At 38.8% G+C, this 14078-nt stretch overlaps 1 protein-coding gene across 2 annotated transcripts in view; it reads left to right on the top strand.

Moving 5' to 3' along the window:
• Positions 1–14078, top strand: part of LOC126262690 (ufm1-specific protease 1) — a 71488-nt gene extending 57410 nt beyond the window's left edge. Inside the window, exon 4 of one of the 2 annotated variants that reach the window (XM_049959466.1) lies at positions 13731–14078. In XM_049959466.1, coding sequence (XP_049815423.1) covers positions 13731–13880 — 150 coding nt within the window. In that variant the 3' untranslated portion in view covers positions 13881–14078. Of the gene's footprint in view, positions 1–1788; positions 1891–13730 lie in introns of those variants that run through there. The other variant, XM_049959467.1, reaches the window with a different exon arrangement.

The raw sequence follows: 14078 nt of genomic DNA on the forward strand, positions 1-14078 counted from the left end.
CTGTGTCAACCGTCTAGCAATATCTGCAAATCATTTTACTAACAGGTGGTAAAAATTCATGACTCCTACGAATGAGTGAAACTCCTTTACAGGAGATTCATGTATAATTCTCATTAATCTTGGATCTGTCTTAACCCCAGCTTTACTTATGATGTGATATAGGTATGCTATCTCTTCCATCACAGAATTGCACTGTTCTGTATTCAGTGTTATCCCTCCTATAGACAATTGTGTCATAGAGATACATTAAGTATTGCCGTGAGCCATCCAACAATCTCTGGAATGTCTCAGGTGCATTGTTTAATCTGAATGGCATTCTTCTGAATTGGTAGCATCCTCAGGGTGCCGAAAGTGCTGTTTTGTGTCAACCTGTAACGTTCCCTGGCAAACTCACGTTATTAAAGAACAAGAGTTTATTTGTAACATATACGCCGCTCTGGGCAAGTTGTATATATCGTAATTATTGAACAAAAATATTACTGAATGTGGTGTAAAAGACATTTGTTATTCTCCTTATATTTTTTGTTGTAATATTTCTCTGTATTTAGGATAGGAATTTTTCTGTATTTATTATGTGATTGTAAAATGTGTCAATATTTGCGGTATCAGAGACATGAAAATTTGCCAGAAGAGAATAATATCGTCAATTTACAAAGAAATGTTAATAGTCAGCAATGCTATTTAAGCACAATTCATTATGTATTCTCTGGTCTTCTCTGTTCAGAAGTCATTGCGGTAGGACACTGTGAAAGAGTTTTTTACGAATGTGTAGACTTCTTTTGTCTCTGTCTGGACTTAGCCGCCATTAGACGATGCGTTACGAATTAATGTGAGTTGTATTACTGTTTGATCTAAATATATCAGTATTTATCAAAAGTGTGAATTATTTATGTAAATTAGCTTGCCCACGTCATCTATAAAATTTCTTTAAGAATTTTTCAGCATTTTTTAGCGGTGTTGCTGGGCTGTCGCAACCAACAATAGCAGAGGCGGCACATTTAAAAAATTATCAAACCCGTAAAACGGGAACAGATGCATAAAAATCAATAGTGAATTAAGAAATTGTTCTTCTTTTTCAGTGATCCTGTGGCTGATAAAATTTGAATTAATTATACGTTTGTGCATTCGTAGGCGGATAGTTAATGTTAGCTAACATTGAAATTTAAACAGTTTGGTTCTTTAAAATAACTCAAATGCATAGTGAAGTAGGTTTGATCAGTGATAAATGTCGGCTTGGCAATAATTAAAACATTTTCTGCTAATAGAGGTAATCTTGTGTTCTATGGCTAGTGCCGGGATAAAATTCAGTAAAAATATTTAAAAAAAAAACCACTGCAGCTGGAAAGTGTGTGCCAAGGCCGAATGATCTAAAGGACTCAATTCTCAACCAAATATTATTATCCAGTTAATATGAGTGCACGTAAATATTTTTTTTCTTTAAATGTACGTAATTCTTAAGAAAGTAAATTTTTTTATTACCACACGAAAATAAGAGAGTGGTTCTACAACGAAGTTCGCACGAAAGGTAAAGAAAATTAACTTAAAAGCAAAAGATAAAATTTATTATTCTTCTTTAACGAAATTTCAGACCATTCATATTCAGATTTCGTTAAATTGGCGCCCAACGTGGGGCTCGAATATGCAGTGGCCACTAAATACCCGTGAGATAACTAGGGAATTAATATAGTCGAACTTTGTTGCAGAACATTTAATAATTTTTCTATGTATTGTATGTATTGCATAACCAATATTGTGTGGTAATACCTGTGTATGATTTTTTTGCATGAGAACACTATGTACCCAGAGGCAAGCTGAAGAAGAGAGCTCAATATTTCGAAAAATTAATTACCTACCACAATATCAGGGGGCAGCTGCACCCAAGATAGATCACCAAAAGGTAAAGCTACAGTGTAGTTGTCCTGTGGGTAGTAAAGTAGCCTCAGTGCAGTGTTCTCGGATCATTAGTGGTGTGCTTGTTGTTAGTGCTTTGTTTTAAAATAACAGGACATTTAAGTAGTTAGTCATTGTAGTATATAGTAAGTGTGTATTAGTTAATGTCCATTTCTTGTGTGATTATGTCAGTGAAACCTGAGCGTTAGGATATTTAGTTCAGATTTTATTTCTTTTGTTTACTATGGTTAGATTGCGTAGTCAGAAAGATATCAACATGGATAATGAGCAACAGTCAGTAAGTAGTGATACCGAGTTAGAAAGTGGGACACAAAGTAATGTTAGTGACGTAGTTCAGGAAGTACAATGTGAGAATCTGGGGGCAGAAGGGCAAGAAATGTTGCCACTGCCACCCAGTGATTCAGTTGATAGCGGAAATACTGTGCCATCCGCAAGCACTGGACACGGACCAGAGAGTGGTGAGGTGTCAGAAGTGCAATCATTAAGAGTTATGTTCGAGCGCATGCTCAATTTCCAAGCTGAATTTGTACGTGTGCAAGCAGAGCGTGATAAAGAACGTGATGCTGAACAAGCAAAGCGTGACCAGAGATTGGTAGCTGAATTTGCTTGTATGCAAGCAGAGCGCGATAGAGAACGTGATGCTAAACAAGCAGAGCGTGACCGACGCCTGCATGAGAGGGACTTGCAGTTGATGCAAACTTTAGAAGTTATGCAAAGTGACATTGTTAGTTTGAAACAAAAATATGAAACCATACCCAAAACGGTGCAAGAATTAAGCGAAAGAGTAGATAGTATTCAAGTGGCTAACGCCAATATCGTAGAGGAAATCAGTGTCCTGACTAACAGAGTCGAACAATTAGAAATTGACACAACTCAAGTAATTGAGAACAAAGTGACCGAACAAGTGCACAAAGTAGAAAATGAAGTTACAAAAGAAATAGATCAGAAAGTGCACGCCGCAATTGAGGCCAGAGAAGTGGACTCAAAAGCGGAAGTGCAGAATCTAAAAAAGATTGTACAAAAAGACATTCCGCTGTGGCAGCGGAGTGTGGACCGTCGTCTTGCCGAGATGGAGCTTAGCTTGCGGCATGACGAGGCACAGGCGTATGTCACGCCAGCCAGGTCCAACAATGATAGGCATATAAATACAGCAGTAAAAAATTGCGACTGCGAGACAGAACAGGCAACCAGTGTAAGCGAAACAAATAAATGTCATTCCAAAGTAGTGATTGAAGAAAGCCTGATTAGGAACCGACAGTTTCAGATCTTTACAACGGAGAAGAAATCTGTTCACCCTGTAGTGTTTATCAAAGGATTTAGAAACATTTTGCCTAGCGTTTGGAGTCATACCCAGAAAATACAGTTCGTTATGTCTTACATACAAGGAGATGCTGCATTATGGGCAACCGAAGCAGCTGATAGTTGTGATACATATGAGCAATTTGAAAAGGCATTTTTGGCCAAATGTTGGTCAACATGTATTCAGGAGAGATTACGGAAGGAGGTATATAATCCAGAGCCGTATTCTCCACGACTAGGCAATTTACGAAAATATTTTGAGAAGTACATTAATAAGACCCGTTACTGGGACGAGCAGATTTCATCTCGGGATTTGATCAGACTTTTGAAATCACACTTGCCGATACATGTAAAGGAAAAACTTATACACGTGCCCGAAAATGATATGGAACATTTCTTGTCTGTTCTGGACTCAATTGACCTGATTCAGGAGGATGTTAAAGCAGCCTCTGAACAGGCTAGAAATAACGGAAACGGTTATAGAAATGGTAGAAATAACACGCCTCCACCAAGTAATGGAAACGGCGGAGGTAACAATAGGAGACAAGATTATGCACAAAACGGGAATAGAGGTAGAGACCGGAATGGCAATAGTCCGCCGGTGAATAATGACAGGAAAAGGAGGTTCGATGACCGGTATGAAACAGGCCCACCAAGCAATAGTAGATGGAAAAATGCCAGGGGGCCGAGCAACACTAATACTTATAATGATGCAAACCGAACTTGGCCACAGAACCAGAGGCCCAGTCCGGACCGGCAAAACAGTGATAGATTTGACAATAACCGACCGCCACCACAAAATGCGCCAATTGCGCAACCGTGGCGGCCGACGTAACACAACTTGCATATAGTGGAGGTCAGTGACACAGAGCAGCCACACCCATCCACTATCAATAATTCAACAAACTAGGTGCAGCCGAGATACGCTCTCCATCGTCGGCTGAGGTTTGGAGTGAGAGCAGCCCGACACAGAACAAAACACCGAACAAAATCTGTATCCTTAGGTATAATGACGGGGTACAGATGGGAGATGAACTAATAACTGAACCATCCTCGTGCATAAAGGAGCACAAAGACAAAGTACAAGCGATAATAGAGATCAAAATTAACAATATTGATGTGCAAGCGGTCGTAGATACAGGTGCTACTGTCAGTGTTATGAGTATGGACTTATTCAAAGTACTGGGGAAGGAAAGGCGTATGCTGACTTTTCCCGTGAATAATTGTAAAGTCACTGGAGCCATAAGTGCACAGCGACAAATAATTAAACTCCAAGTGCGGGTAGAGATGTATTTAGGGGATGAAGCCATAGCGTGCTCATTCCTGGTAGTAAAGGGTTTAAAGGTAGCCTGCATTTTGGGGGTAGATTTTTTGAGAGAAAGGGACGCAATAATCGACCTTTCTCGGGGAAAATTAAGTTTGATGAATGCTGGTAGGAGAATAGAATTGTCCATGCTCAGATCTGAAGAGGTACCTGTACCTAATTGTAATGCTATTAACATAAAGTGTAGGAATCAGTCGATACTACATTTAGACAATCATTGTCTAGGACAGAATCTCTATTATCCTGACGTACAAGGTGATCAATCAAAAGCAAATATGGACGCATTAGTGAACAAAGTATCACAGTCCGAAAATTTGAATTCTATGCAACAGCAGGATTTGGTACAGTTATTATTTAATTATGCAGAGGTATTTTCAGAACGACCAGGAATTGTTAAGGGATATCAGTACAAGATCGAGGTAAAGCCTCATAAAACTTACTGTCGAGCCTCATACTCCATTCCTTGGTCCAAGAAGGAAATAGTAGCTAAAGAAATAAGAAAATTGATCGAGTGGGGAATAATAGAACCGTCTTTGTCCCCTTATAGTAGTCCTTTGGTGGCGGTAGCAAAAGCAGACGGACAGGTACGGTTAGTACTAGATGCAAGAGACATAAATGAAATTATTGTACCTGTCAGGACTCATCCGGAAAACCTTGATGAGCAAATTCAAAAATTCCATGGAGTGCAATATTTGACATCTATTGATATGAGAAGTTCATTCTGGCAAATCCTGCTCACACCCGAGTCGAGGAAATATACTGCATTTATATTTGGGGGAAGGAGCTACCAATTTAGGGTACTACTTTTCGGCCTAAATGTAAGTGCAGGAGTTTTCATAACAGCCCTCGACGCGGTTTTGGGTCCGGATTTGTTGCAAAGGGTAACAGTGTATGTAGACGATCTAGTGATTGCCACTGCCACCTGGGAGGAGCACATAGAACTACTGAGTAAAGTCTTAGAAAGATTTAAGCAAGCGGGAGTAACAGCGAATCTTGATAAATCCAAATTTGGACGTAATCAGATTAAATTTCTAGGTCACATAATAACACCACAAGGCATCAAACCTGACAGCAAAAAACTTGATGCAATTCGTGGGTTTCCTAGTCCGAGAACTAAGAAACAGCTCAAAGCATTTATAGGTCTAGCATCTTTTTTTAGACGGTTTGTTCCCAACCAATTAATGAATAATGAATCTTTGTTGAGCCTGTTGCGTAAAAATGCGCACTGGGTGTGGACAGAAGAATGTCAACGCGCATTTGACGCTATCAAAAATGCCTTGGTGAATGCAAACATACTGCGACACCCAGACATGACAAAAGATTTTTGTATAGCGACAGATTCGTGTTCATACGGTCTGGGCGCGTGTTTATTTCAGTGGGACAGGAGCAACGACCCCACAACAATCAATGTAATCGGATTTGCCAGCCGCACACTAAACAGCTGCGAGAGAGCATATTCCGCTACCGAATTAGAGGCTCTTGCAGTGGTTTGGGCGGTAAAGAAATTTAACTATTACATCTATGGTAAAGAAGTCAAAGTATTCAGTGACCACCAGGCTTTGAGCTATTTAATGACTTGCAAATTATACCATACCCGCTTGCTAAGATGGAGGTTAGCATTACAGGAATATAAAATTAAAATCATGTACCTAAAAGGACAAGATAATGTTGTAGCTGACGCCTTGTCGAGGCTACCACTAGGGCAATCCTCAATGTCAAATATTTTGGAACAATCGGAGGAATATCGAATACTCTTAGTACAAGATAAGGTACATAGGAGGGACTTTTTACATATGTGTAAGAATATGTCTAGATTGCAGGAAACTGATCCGATTTGGCGAGATATCACTAGCAAAATTAAAGAAGGAACCAATCTTAAAAGTGTTCAGAATTTCAAAATAGTAGATAATATTCTGTATTATAAAACAGGTGTGTCAAATGACCATGGAGTCGTGTGTATACCGCAACAGGCTATCCCAGCTGTTGTGTGGCACACGCATTTAGCATGGGGTCACGCTGGGATAGGCAAAACAATAAGGATTTTATCCAGATTCTGTTATTTTAAGGGGATAAGCCAGCAGACTCGCAACATTATCAGGACTTGTCCTCTGTGCCAAAAAGCTAAGTTTCAAAATAAGTCCACAAGGTTTGAACTGCATCCTATAGTGCCTCATCGGCCACTTCAGTTAGTGTCTATAGACATAGCAGGACCCTACCCACGAGCCGGGGGTGGATTGAAGTACATTTTAGCGGTGTATGACCTTTTCTCTAAATACTTAAAAATATACTGCCTTAAATCAGCCACTGCTCGTGGAATAGTTAAATGGTTAGGGAAGGAATATTTTACGCAAGTAGGTAAGCCTGAAGCGATAATATCAGATAATGCTTCCTATTTTACAGGCCATACCTGGAAAAACTATTTACATGAACAAGATATAAAGCATATACTAATTTCCCGCTTTCACCCACAAGCAAGTTTAGTAGAGAGAACATTTGGAGAGTTAAATAAATTTTTCAGGTTATACATTGCATATAAACACACAAGATGGCCAGATCTGATACCTAAGTTTGTAGAAATTCACAACGCAACCCCGCATGCTTCTACGGGGTATCCACCAAACGAGATATTAATGAATAATAATAGAATACTGAATGAGTGGCTGGCACCTTTGCCTAAGGTCCCAGTCATTCCTGAGCCTAAGGAAGAGAAGATAAGAAAAGCAGGGTGCAACCTTACCAGGTGCGCTCAGAAAAGGAAAGAAAAATATAATCGACATGTGACGAATAACCAAAAATTTAGTGTTGGGGACTTGGTACTCTTACGCAATCATCCTAAGTCCTCGGCATCCTTGAAACAGAATAGCAAGTGGCAATTGGTGTACAATGGACCTTTTAGAGTAGTAAGTGTGCCACATGAGTGTAGCTATCTCTTAGCAGATCCCCACTCAGGGAGAGTACGGGGACAGTATCCGCGTAAGGATGTAAAAGCATTCCTACAGTAAAAGACTAATAGTCCTATGTGGACACCATTCTTTTGTAAATAATGAACATTAATAATGTGTGATCTCTAGAGATAATGTACTAGTGTAGAAGTATTTAGTTATAAGAATATGATTGACTTTCTCATGTGTATGGATATTTGTGTTATGTACTCTTTTAATTTGTGTTATCTAAAACATGCTCTAAATGTCTGCACAGATAATCTGATTAGTGCAACTATTTGTAGTGTTAAGCTGTGACAAAGTTCAGTCAAGAAGAACATTTTAGTAATGATTAGTTAGCGTACTACATAATTTCCTATATGTGTGTCATATTTGAAATATTTCTTGGCACAATCTTTTCTATTATGTGTATGTATGTATATATGTGTAGCTGTCAGATTGACAGATTCGAACCCAGAATAATATCAGTAATATGAGGCCCTGAGAACTTTATTATCTAACCAATGTTATCAGAGAAAATAATGCACCCAGTAGTGACCTGAGGGCACCACGGGAGGCAAACTTGTTGCAAAGTTATGTAACGCAAAGTTACGCACAAAGAAGCTTCAATTGAAGCATGTGCATATTCAACCAGTAAAAAAGGGAACTAGCCAAATATACTCCAAGTCAATTTTTGCCTACAGAGACTACACTGTAGTTACGTAGGACGTTGATAGTAAAGTGTGACATGAGTTCAAAGGAGTTATTGAACAATATGCCTGAATCTGGCTGGAATGCACAAATAAAATATAATCGAACACGAATATAGATGACTTTTGGGCAAACTAATACGAATTTTTAATATTTGTGACCATGTACGCAAATATCACACCTTGGTAAAGAGTTGCGAATGTGCTGTTACAAAAAAAATTGTACAGCGGACACTGTAAATAAAAATAAAGGAACTTTAACAAAAGTGCAGTATTGTGCGGCAGAGACAGACAGTGACTGTTAAACCTGCAGCAATACGTCACGGAGTATTTGTGTATAAGTAATAAAAAACTGTATCATCGCCGTGTGTGCAAGTGGACAAGGAACTAGCACGACACGAACAGTGAACCGATAACGGACGGTGGATCATGTTAGTGTCAAACTTTAACTCTTTGTGTGTCAAGGGACGCTAGGAAAGCGCATTGACTACGAAGATACATTTTGTCCTGAGGTGAAAACTTGCGTGTGACTAATGACAAGTCATGACATGGTGAAAAATATTGTGTGCCCATAAAACGTGTTACTGTGACAACGAAACATTGTGCAAACCAGACTAGTGAAGGCCTACTGAGTAATAACTGCCACTAACTGTGTGCGTTCTTTCCCACAGCAGGAAAAATGCCTATAAGGATAGTACACTGTTTGTGAACTTGTTGCATGTTTCCTGGAGCACTGCAAGAAGACGTCGCACGGGCGAGCTGATATCCAACGCGCATCCGGCTACACCAGCTATGCAGCGGCCGCAGCAGCCCGTAGCAGACAGACAGCCACGCCCCTCCGCGCCGTTGCTGTCAACGCCGGGGGCGGTGACCTACACGGAGTCAGCGCGCCGCGCCGAGCGCCGCTCAACAATCACTCCGCACCGCTCACCAAATACAGCATTATTGACTTTTTTGAAATGTTCACATAAACTGAATAACATGTCAATGACTTCATTTCGATAAACATTGAACATTTACTATGTATGTCCGTAAGTGATATATCCTAGGACAAGTGACCTTGTAGTGTATCACAAGAATAATAGCATCACACACAAAAAACTTCCGTTGAACTGTATGTGACTGTGATATTGTGTAATTGTGTAACCGTTTGTGACAAACTGCTAATTTAATTCAAATGAATAACTGTTGAAGAGACAATATTGACTATGAACCAACTGGGATGGCTGGGCTCTGGCACAGTTTTGCCCAGGTTTCCTGTCTGCCTACGCCCAAATGGGGGAGCCATGAACTTATATAACCCTGGGACTAAATAAAAGAGCCATTCCGTAAAAAAAAAATACAGAACTGAAAAGAACGTTACTGGCACCATTGTGTCAAAGTGTAAAAACTCTTTGCCAAATGCTGCCAGGGGGCAATGTAACGTTCCCTGGCAAACTCACGTTATTAAAGAACAAGAGTTTATTTGTAACATATACGCCGCTCTGGGCAAGTTGTATATATCGTAATTATTGAACAAAAATATTACTGAATGTGGTGTAAAAGACATTTGTTATTCTCCTTATATTTTTTGTTGTAATATTTCTCTGTATTTAGGATAGGAATTTTTCTGTATTTATTATGTGATTGTAAAATGTGTCAATATTTGCGGTATCAGAGACATGAAAATTTGCCAGAAGAGAATAATATCGTCAATTTACAAAGAAATGTTAATAGTCAGCAATGCTATTTAAGCACAATTCATTATGTATTCTCTGGTCTTCTCTGTTCAGAAGTCATTGCGGTAGGACACTGTGAAAGAGTTGTTTACGAATGTGTAGACTTCTTTTGTCTCTGTCTGGACTTAGCCGCCATTAGACGATGCGTTACGAATTAATGTGAGTTGTATTACTGTTTGATCTAAATATATCAGTATTTATCAAAAGTGTGAATTATTTATGTAAATTAGCTTGCCCACATCATCTATAAAATTTCTTTAAGAATTTTTCAGCATTTTTTAGCGGTGTTGCTGGGCTGTGCCACAACCAACAATAGCAGAGGCGGCACATTTAAAAAATTATCAAACCCGTAAAACGTGAACAGATGCATAAAAATCAATAGTGAATTAAGAAATTGTTCTTCTTTTTCAGTGATCCTGTGGCTGATAAAATTTGAATTAATTATACGTTTGTGCATTCGTAGGCGGATAGTTAATGTTAGCTAACATTGAAATTTAAACAGTTTGGTTCTTTAAAATAACTCAAATGCATAGTGAAGTAGGTTTGATCAGTGATAAATGTCGGCTTGGCAATAATTAAAACATTTTCTGCTAATAGAGGTAATCTTGTGTTCTATGGCTAGTGCCGGGATAAAATTCAGTAAAAATATTTAAAAAAAAACCACTGCAGCTGGAAGGTGTGTGCCAAGGCCGAATGATCTAAAGGACTCAATTCTCAACCAAATATTATTATCCAGTTAATATGAGTGCACGTAAATATTTTTTTTCTTTAAATGTACGTAATTCTTAAGAAAGTAAATTTTTTTATTACCACACGAAAATAAGAGAGTGGTTCTACAACAAAGTTCGCACGAAAGGTAAAGAAAATTAACTTAAAAGCAAAAGATAAAATTTATTATTCTTCTTTAACGAAATTTCAGACCATTCATATTCAGATTTCGTTAAAAACCCTGTGGTGCAACCCCTATCTGCTGATAATCACTCTTCAAATCCATTGCCTAAAAAATACTTGCATTGCCCTAAATGATCGATGTTTGGCAAAGGGTAGGTGTCTGTTATGTTTTTGCATTTAGGTGTCTGTAATCACAACAAAACCTACATTTTTGAGTTCCATCCATTGATTTTTTTCTGGCATGACAAACATTCCTGCCCCCAATGGAGTATTATTTTCTTCAGTTATTCCATCTTTCTGCTGTTGATTGATAGATTCCTCCAAAATTTGCTGCAAGTACCTAGGTATTCTGTATGGTTTGCAGTAGACTGGTACTTTAATTCCCGTTGGTATGAGGTGGGGTGTAATGTGTGTAGCTGGTAATGGCCATTTTGGAAAAAATAAATCCTCTCTAGCCACTTTGCGTTTCCTTGTAGCACAGTTTCAGTGGTGTCTGGTGATTGTCCATGGCTGGCACCCCTCATGTCTCATTCCTCTTCCTCCAGGATTTCATATTAGTGATTAACAACCCCTTTGTTAATCTTGTGTCCTCTGTGCTAAAATTACCTGTAGAAACAGGTACCTTCTTTTCACCCTTTATTTCTTGTATATGTAGAATACCTCTTTTGACTAAGCAACCTGCCTGATCTAATACTTCACTCTCTTCTAACAGTTCCACCACACACTAAATTTCTGCCGGCAGCCTAGACTCGAAACTGACCCAAATTGATTTCCCCGTACCCTTGGGTACACCATCGTGCAAATCAAGTCTTAGCGGGATTGTTCGCAGTTTAATTGGTTCATCTTTCAGAACAGGCCCCGCTCGTGACATCACTACATTGGCAATGGTTTCACCTAACGGAAACATTTTTCTATCAAGTTCCACCCTATGTTGCTGAAGATCGATTATGGTACAATGACAATACAAGAAATCTAATCCTAGAATCATGTCATAGCCCTCACATGTGTGTGGCACAGTCACTAGCCAATGTTTAAATTTAACCATATCCAGGCAAAAGTCTATATCCATTGATCCTAATGGCACGTCATTTTATCCCCCACCCCACGTGATCTGTACTGTGGTGGGTCCTGATGCTTGCATTTCACCAGATCACTAGTGCCGACTGACAAGTTGGCTCTGTATCCAATAATATCTGCAGCCCGTTTTTCCTACTATTCCTCTTATCACACGCTCCACCTCTGCATATGATTTCATAGCATCCAATGTTATTGGGAAAGACTATAGGTGAACCTTGGGTTCCCATTGGTGTTTAACACCTTATTCCTCACTGGTCCTCTAGTGCTAAAACTATTACTTCCGCTTACTTTATTCACATAACCCTGAGGCTGGCGACACAGCCTCATTATATGCCCCATTTGTCCACACTTGAAACATTTTATATTAGCTGCAAACACTATCAGTTTACCCTGCATTCCAGTCAACAAATCGATCTCCTCACACTCTCTAGCTAACCGCACTGCTGTGCGCAAATCTGTTGGACCCCAAGCCTGCACAAGTCTTCGTATTTCTGCATGCAACCCTCTTAAAAAAGCACCCTCTGCTCAGCTTCTGCAAAATAATTTCATAGCTGCAGCATCCTGTCCTAAATCATAGGTACATGCATTAATTTTCCTTATACAATCTGCAAATTGTATTACAGTTTCTGTATTTTTCTTAGTTATTATTCCTAATTATTCCCTATAGTTTCTGGCACTATTTTGTTTTGAATATCTCTGAATTAATCCTTCTTTAAGTTCTTCGAATGTTGTGACTCCCTTAAGAGCTTCTGTATATCCACATAAGTTTTCACTTCACCTGTTAGTCTAAATTTTGCAACACTCAATAATTCCATATCAGACCAACCTTCCATCTGCACCAGATTTACAAGGTCTCCCACAAAGGTCTTCACATCCTCTGTTGCTTCCATTTCTGACACACCTTGTGCCTCTGGTTCTGTTGAAGCTTTGTCCATGACAACACTTATTTTGAGAACTAACTTTAACAAGACAAGAAAGCAAAATACATTAACTTAATTCTTGCATCTAATCATGGGCCATCTCAACTCCTGACATTGCCTAGCCATATGCTCCCAATGATTATTTGTGTAACATTTTACTGGAACTGATTTCGTACATGGTGCTGAGGGTTACAGTGAGCGCATCTAGCAGGCAGTAGCTTATTGTGACTTCAATTGCCTCTAAAACTAGACAAATCCACTGGTTCTCTTCTTGAAGTAAAATCTATTTTATAAAATGCATGACCATCAAACCTCTTCTCCATGACCAAAATACGATTCTTTCTTTCTTTTTTTCCCCTTCTCTCTCTGACAGTAGATTGGTTCAGTTAATTTCTTTATTCCAGCCCTTGGCCATGGTACACCAGGAATAGCTTAGTGGACAATGTCAAACATGCCTTGAGCAGAAGTGTAGCAACCATTTTAGCATAGCTTGATTTCTGCAAGGCTTTTAATACTGCTGATTTTGATATATTACTTCTGAATCTTGTTTGTTAATTTTATGGAAAGACAAGAATTTTGAAGTCTTTTATGAGATGTTAAGAAAAATGGGAAGAACTGTTAAACTGGCATGATTTTGAATATCCATCCTAAGCCTAGACTTGACTTAGTGACTTCCACCTCTCCATGCCAAAGAAAAAGTGGCAACATGTGGCAGAATTTTATACAAAGGGGATTTTTGAGTTGATTATGAGATTTGATAAATGCTTGAATCTTAATGGTGCTTATGTAGAGAAATAATATAAAAGTGTAATTTTAAGTACTTTCTAATAAATTTACTTTAACTATTTCAGTATTATATTTGTAGTGCGTGTCACAATTTTTAAATAGACACATTCTCAACACTTTGCATAGTGAGATACTTTTGCAATTCATTAAGGCTCTCTGTATAATTAATCCAGGACCCACACTTTTGGGGCGTTGCTGCAGATCGTTACCAACTACAGAGAGAAGGCTGGGTGTGTTGGAAACAACTTTCAGAGTTCCTGGATAGCTCCTTCTACAACCTGTGCCTGCCACAGCTTTCTTCAGAATTGGAGCCTTCAGTTTGATCCATAACTGCAGTCAGAACAGCACCTCACATTCAGTAGCCATAATTTTATCATCATCTTTGTTTTCAAATGTGTCATTAGGGTTGCACTTCATGTCTTTGGTATAGTGCAAACATGACATTTTCTTGAAGTAACATTAATAGTATTTATTTTATGAATGTATTATGGTACTGATTAAATGTGAACATTACAAAAGTT

Source organism: Schistocerca nitens, chromosome 6 (assembly GCF_023898315.1).
Source record: "Schistocerca nitens isolate TAMUIC-IGC-003100 chromosome 6, iqSchNite1.1, whole genome shotgun sequence".
NCBI classification, from domain to species: domain Eukaryota; kingdom Metazoa; phylum Arthropoda; class Insecta; order Orthoptera; family Acrididae; genus Schistocerca; species Schistocerca nitens.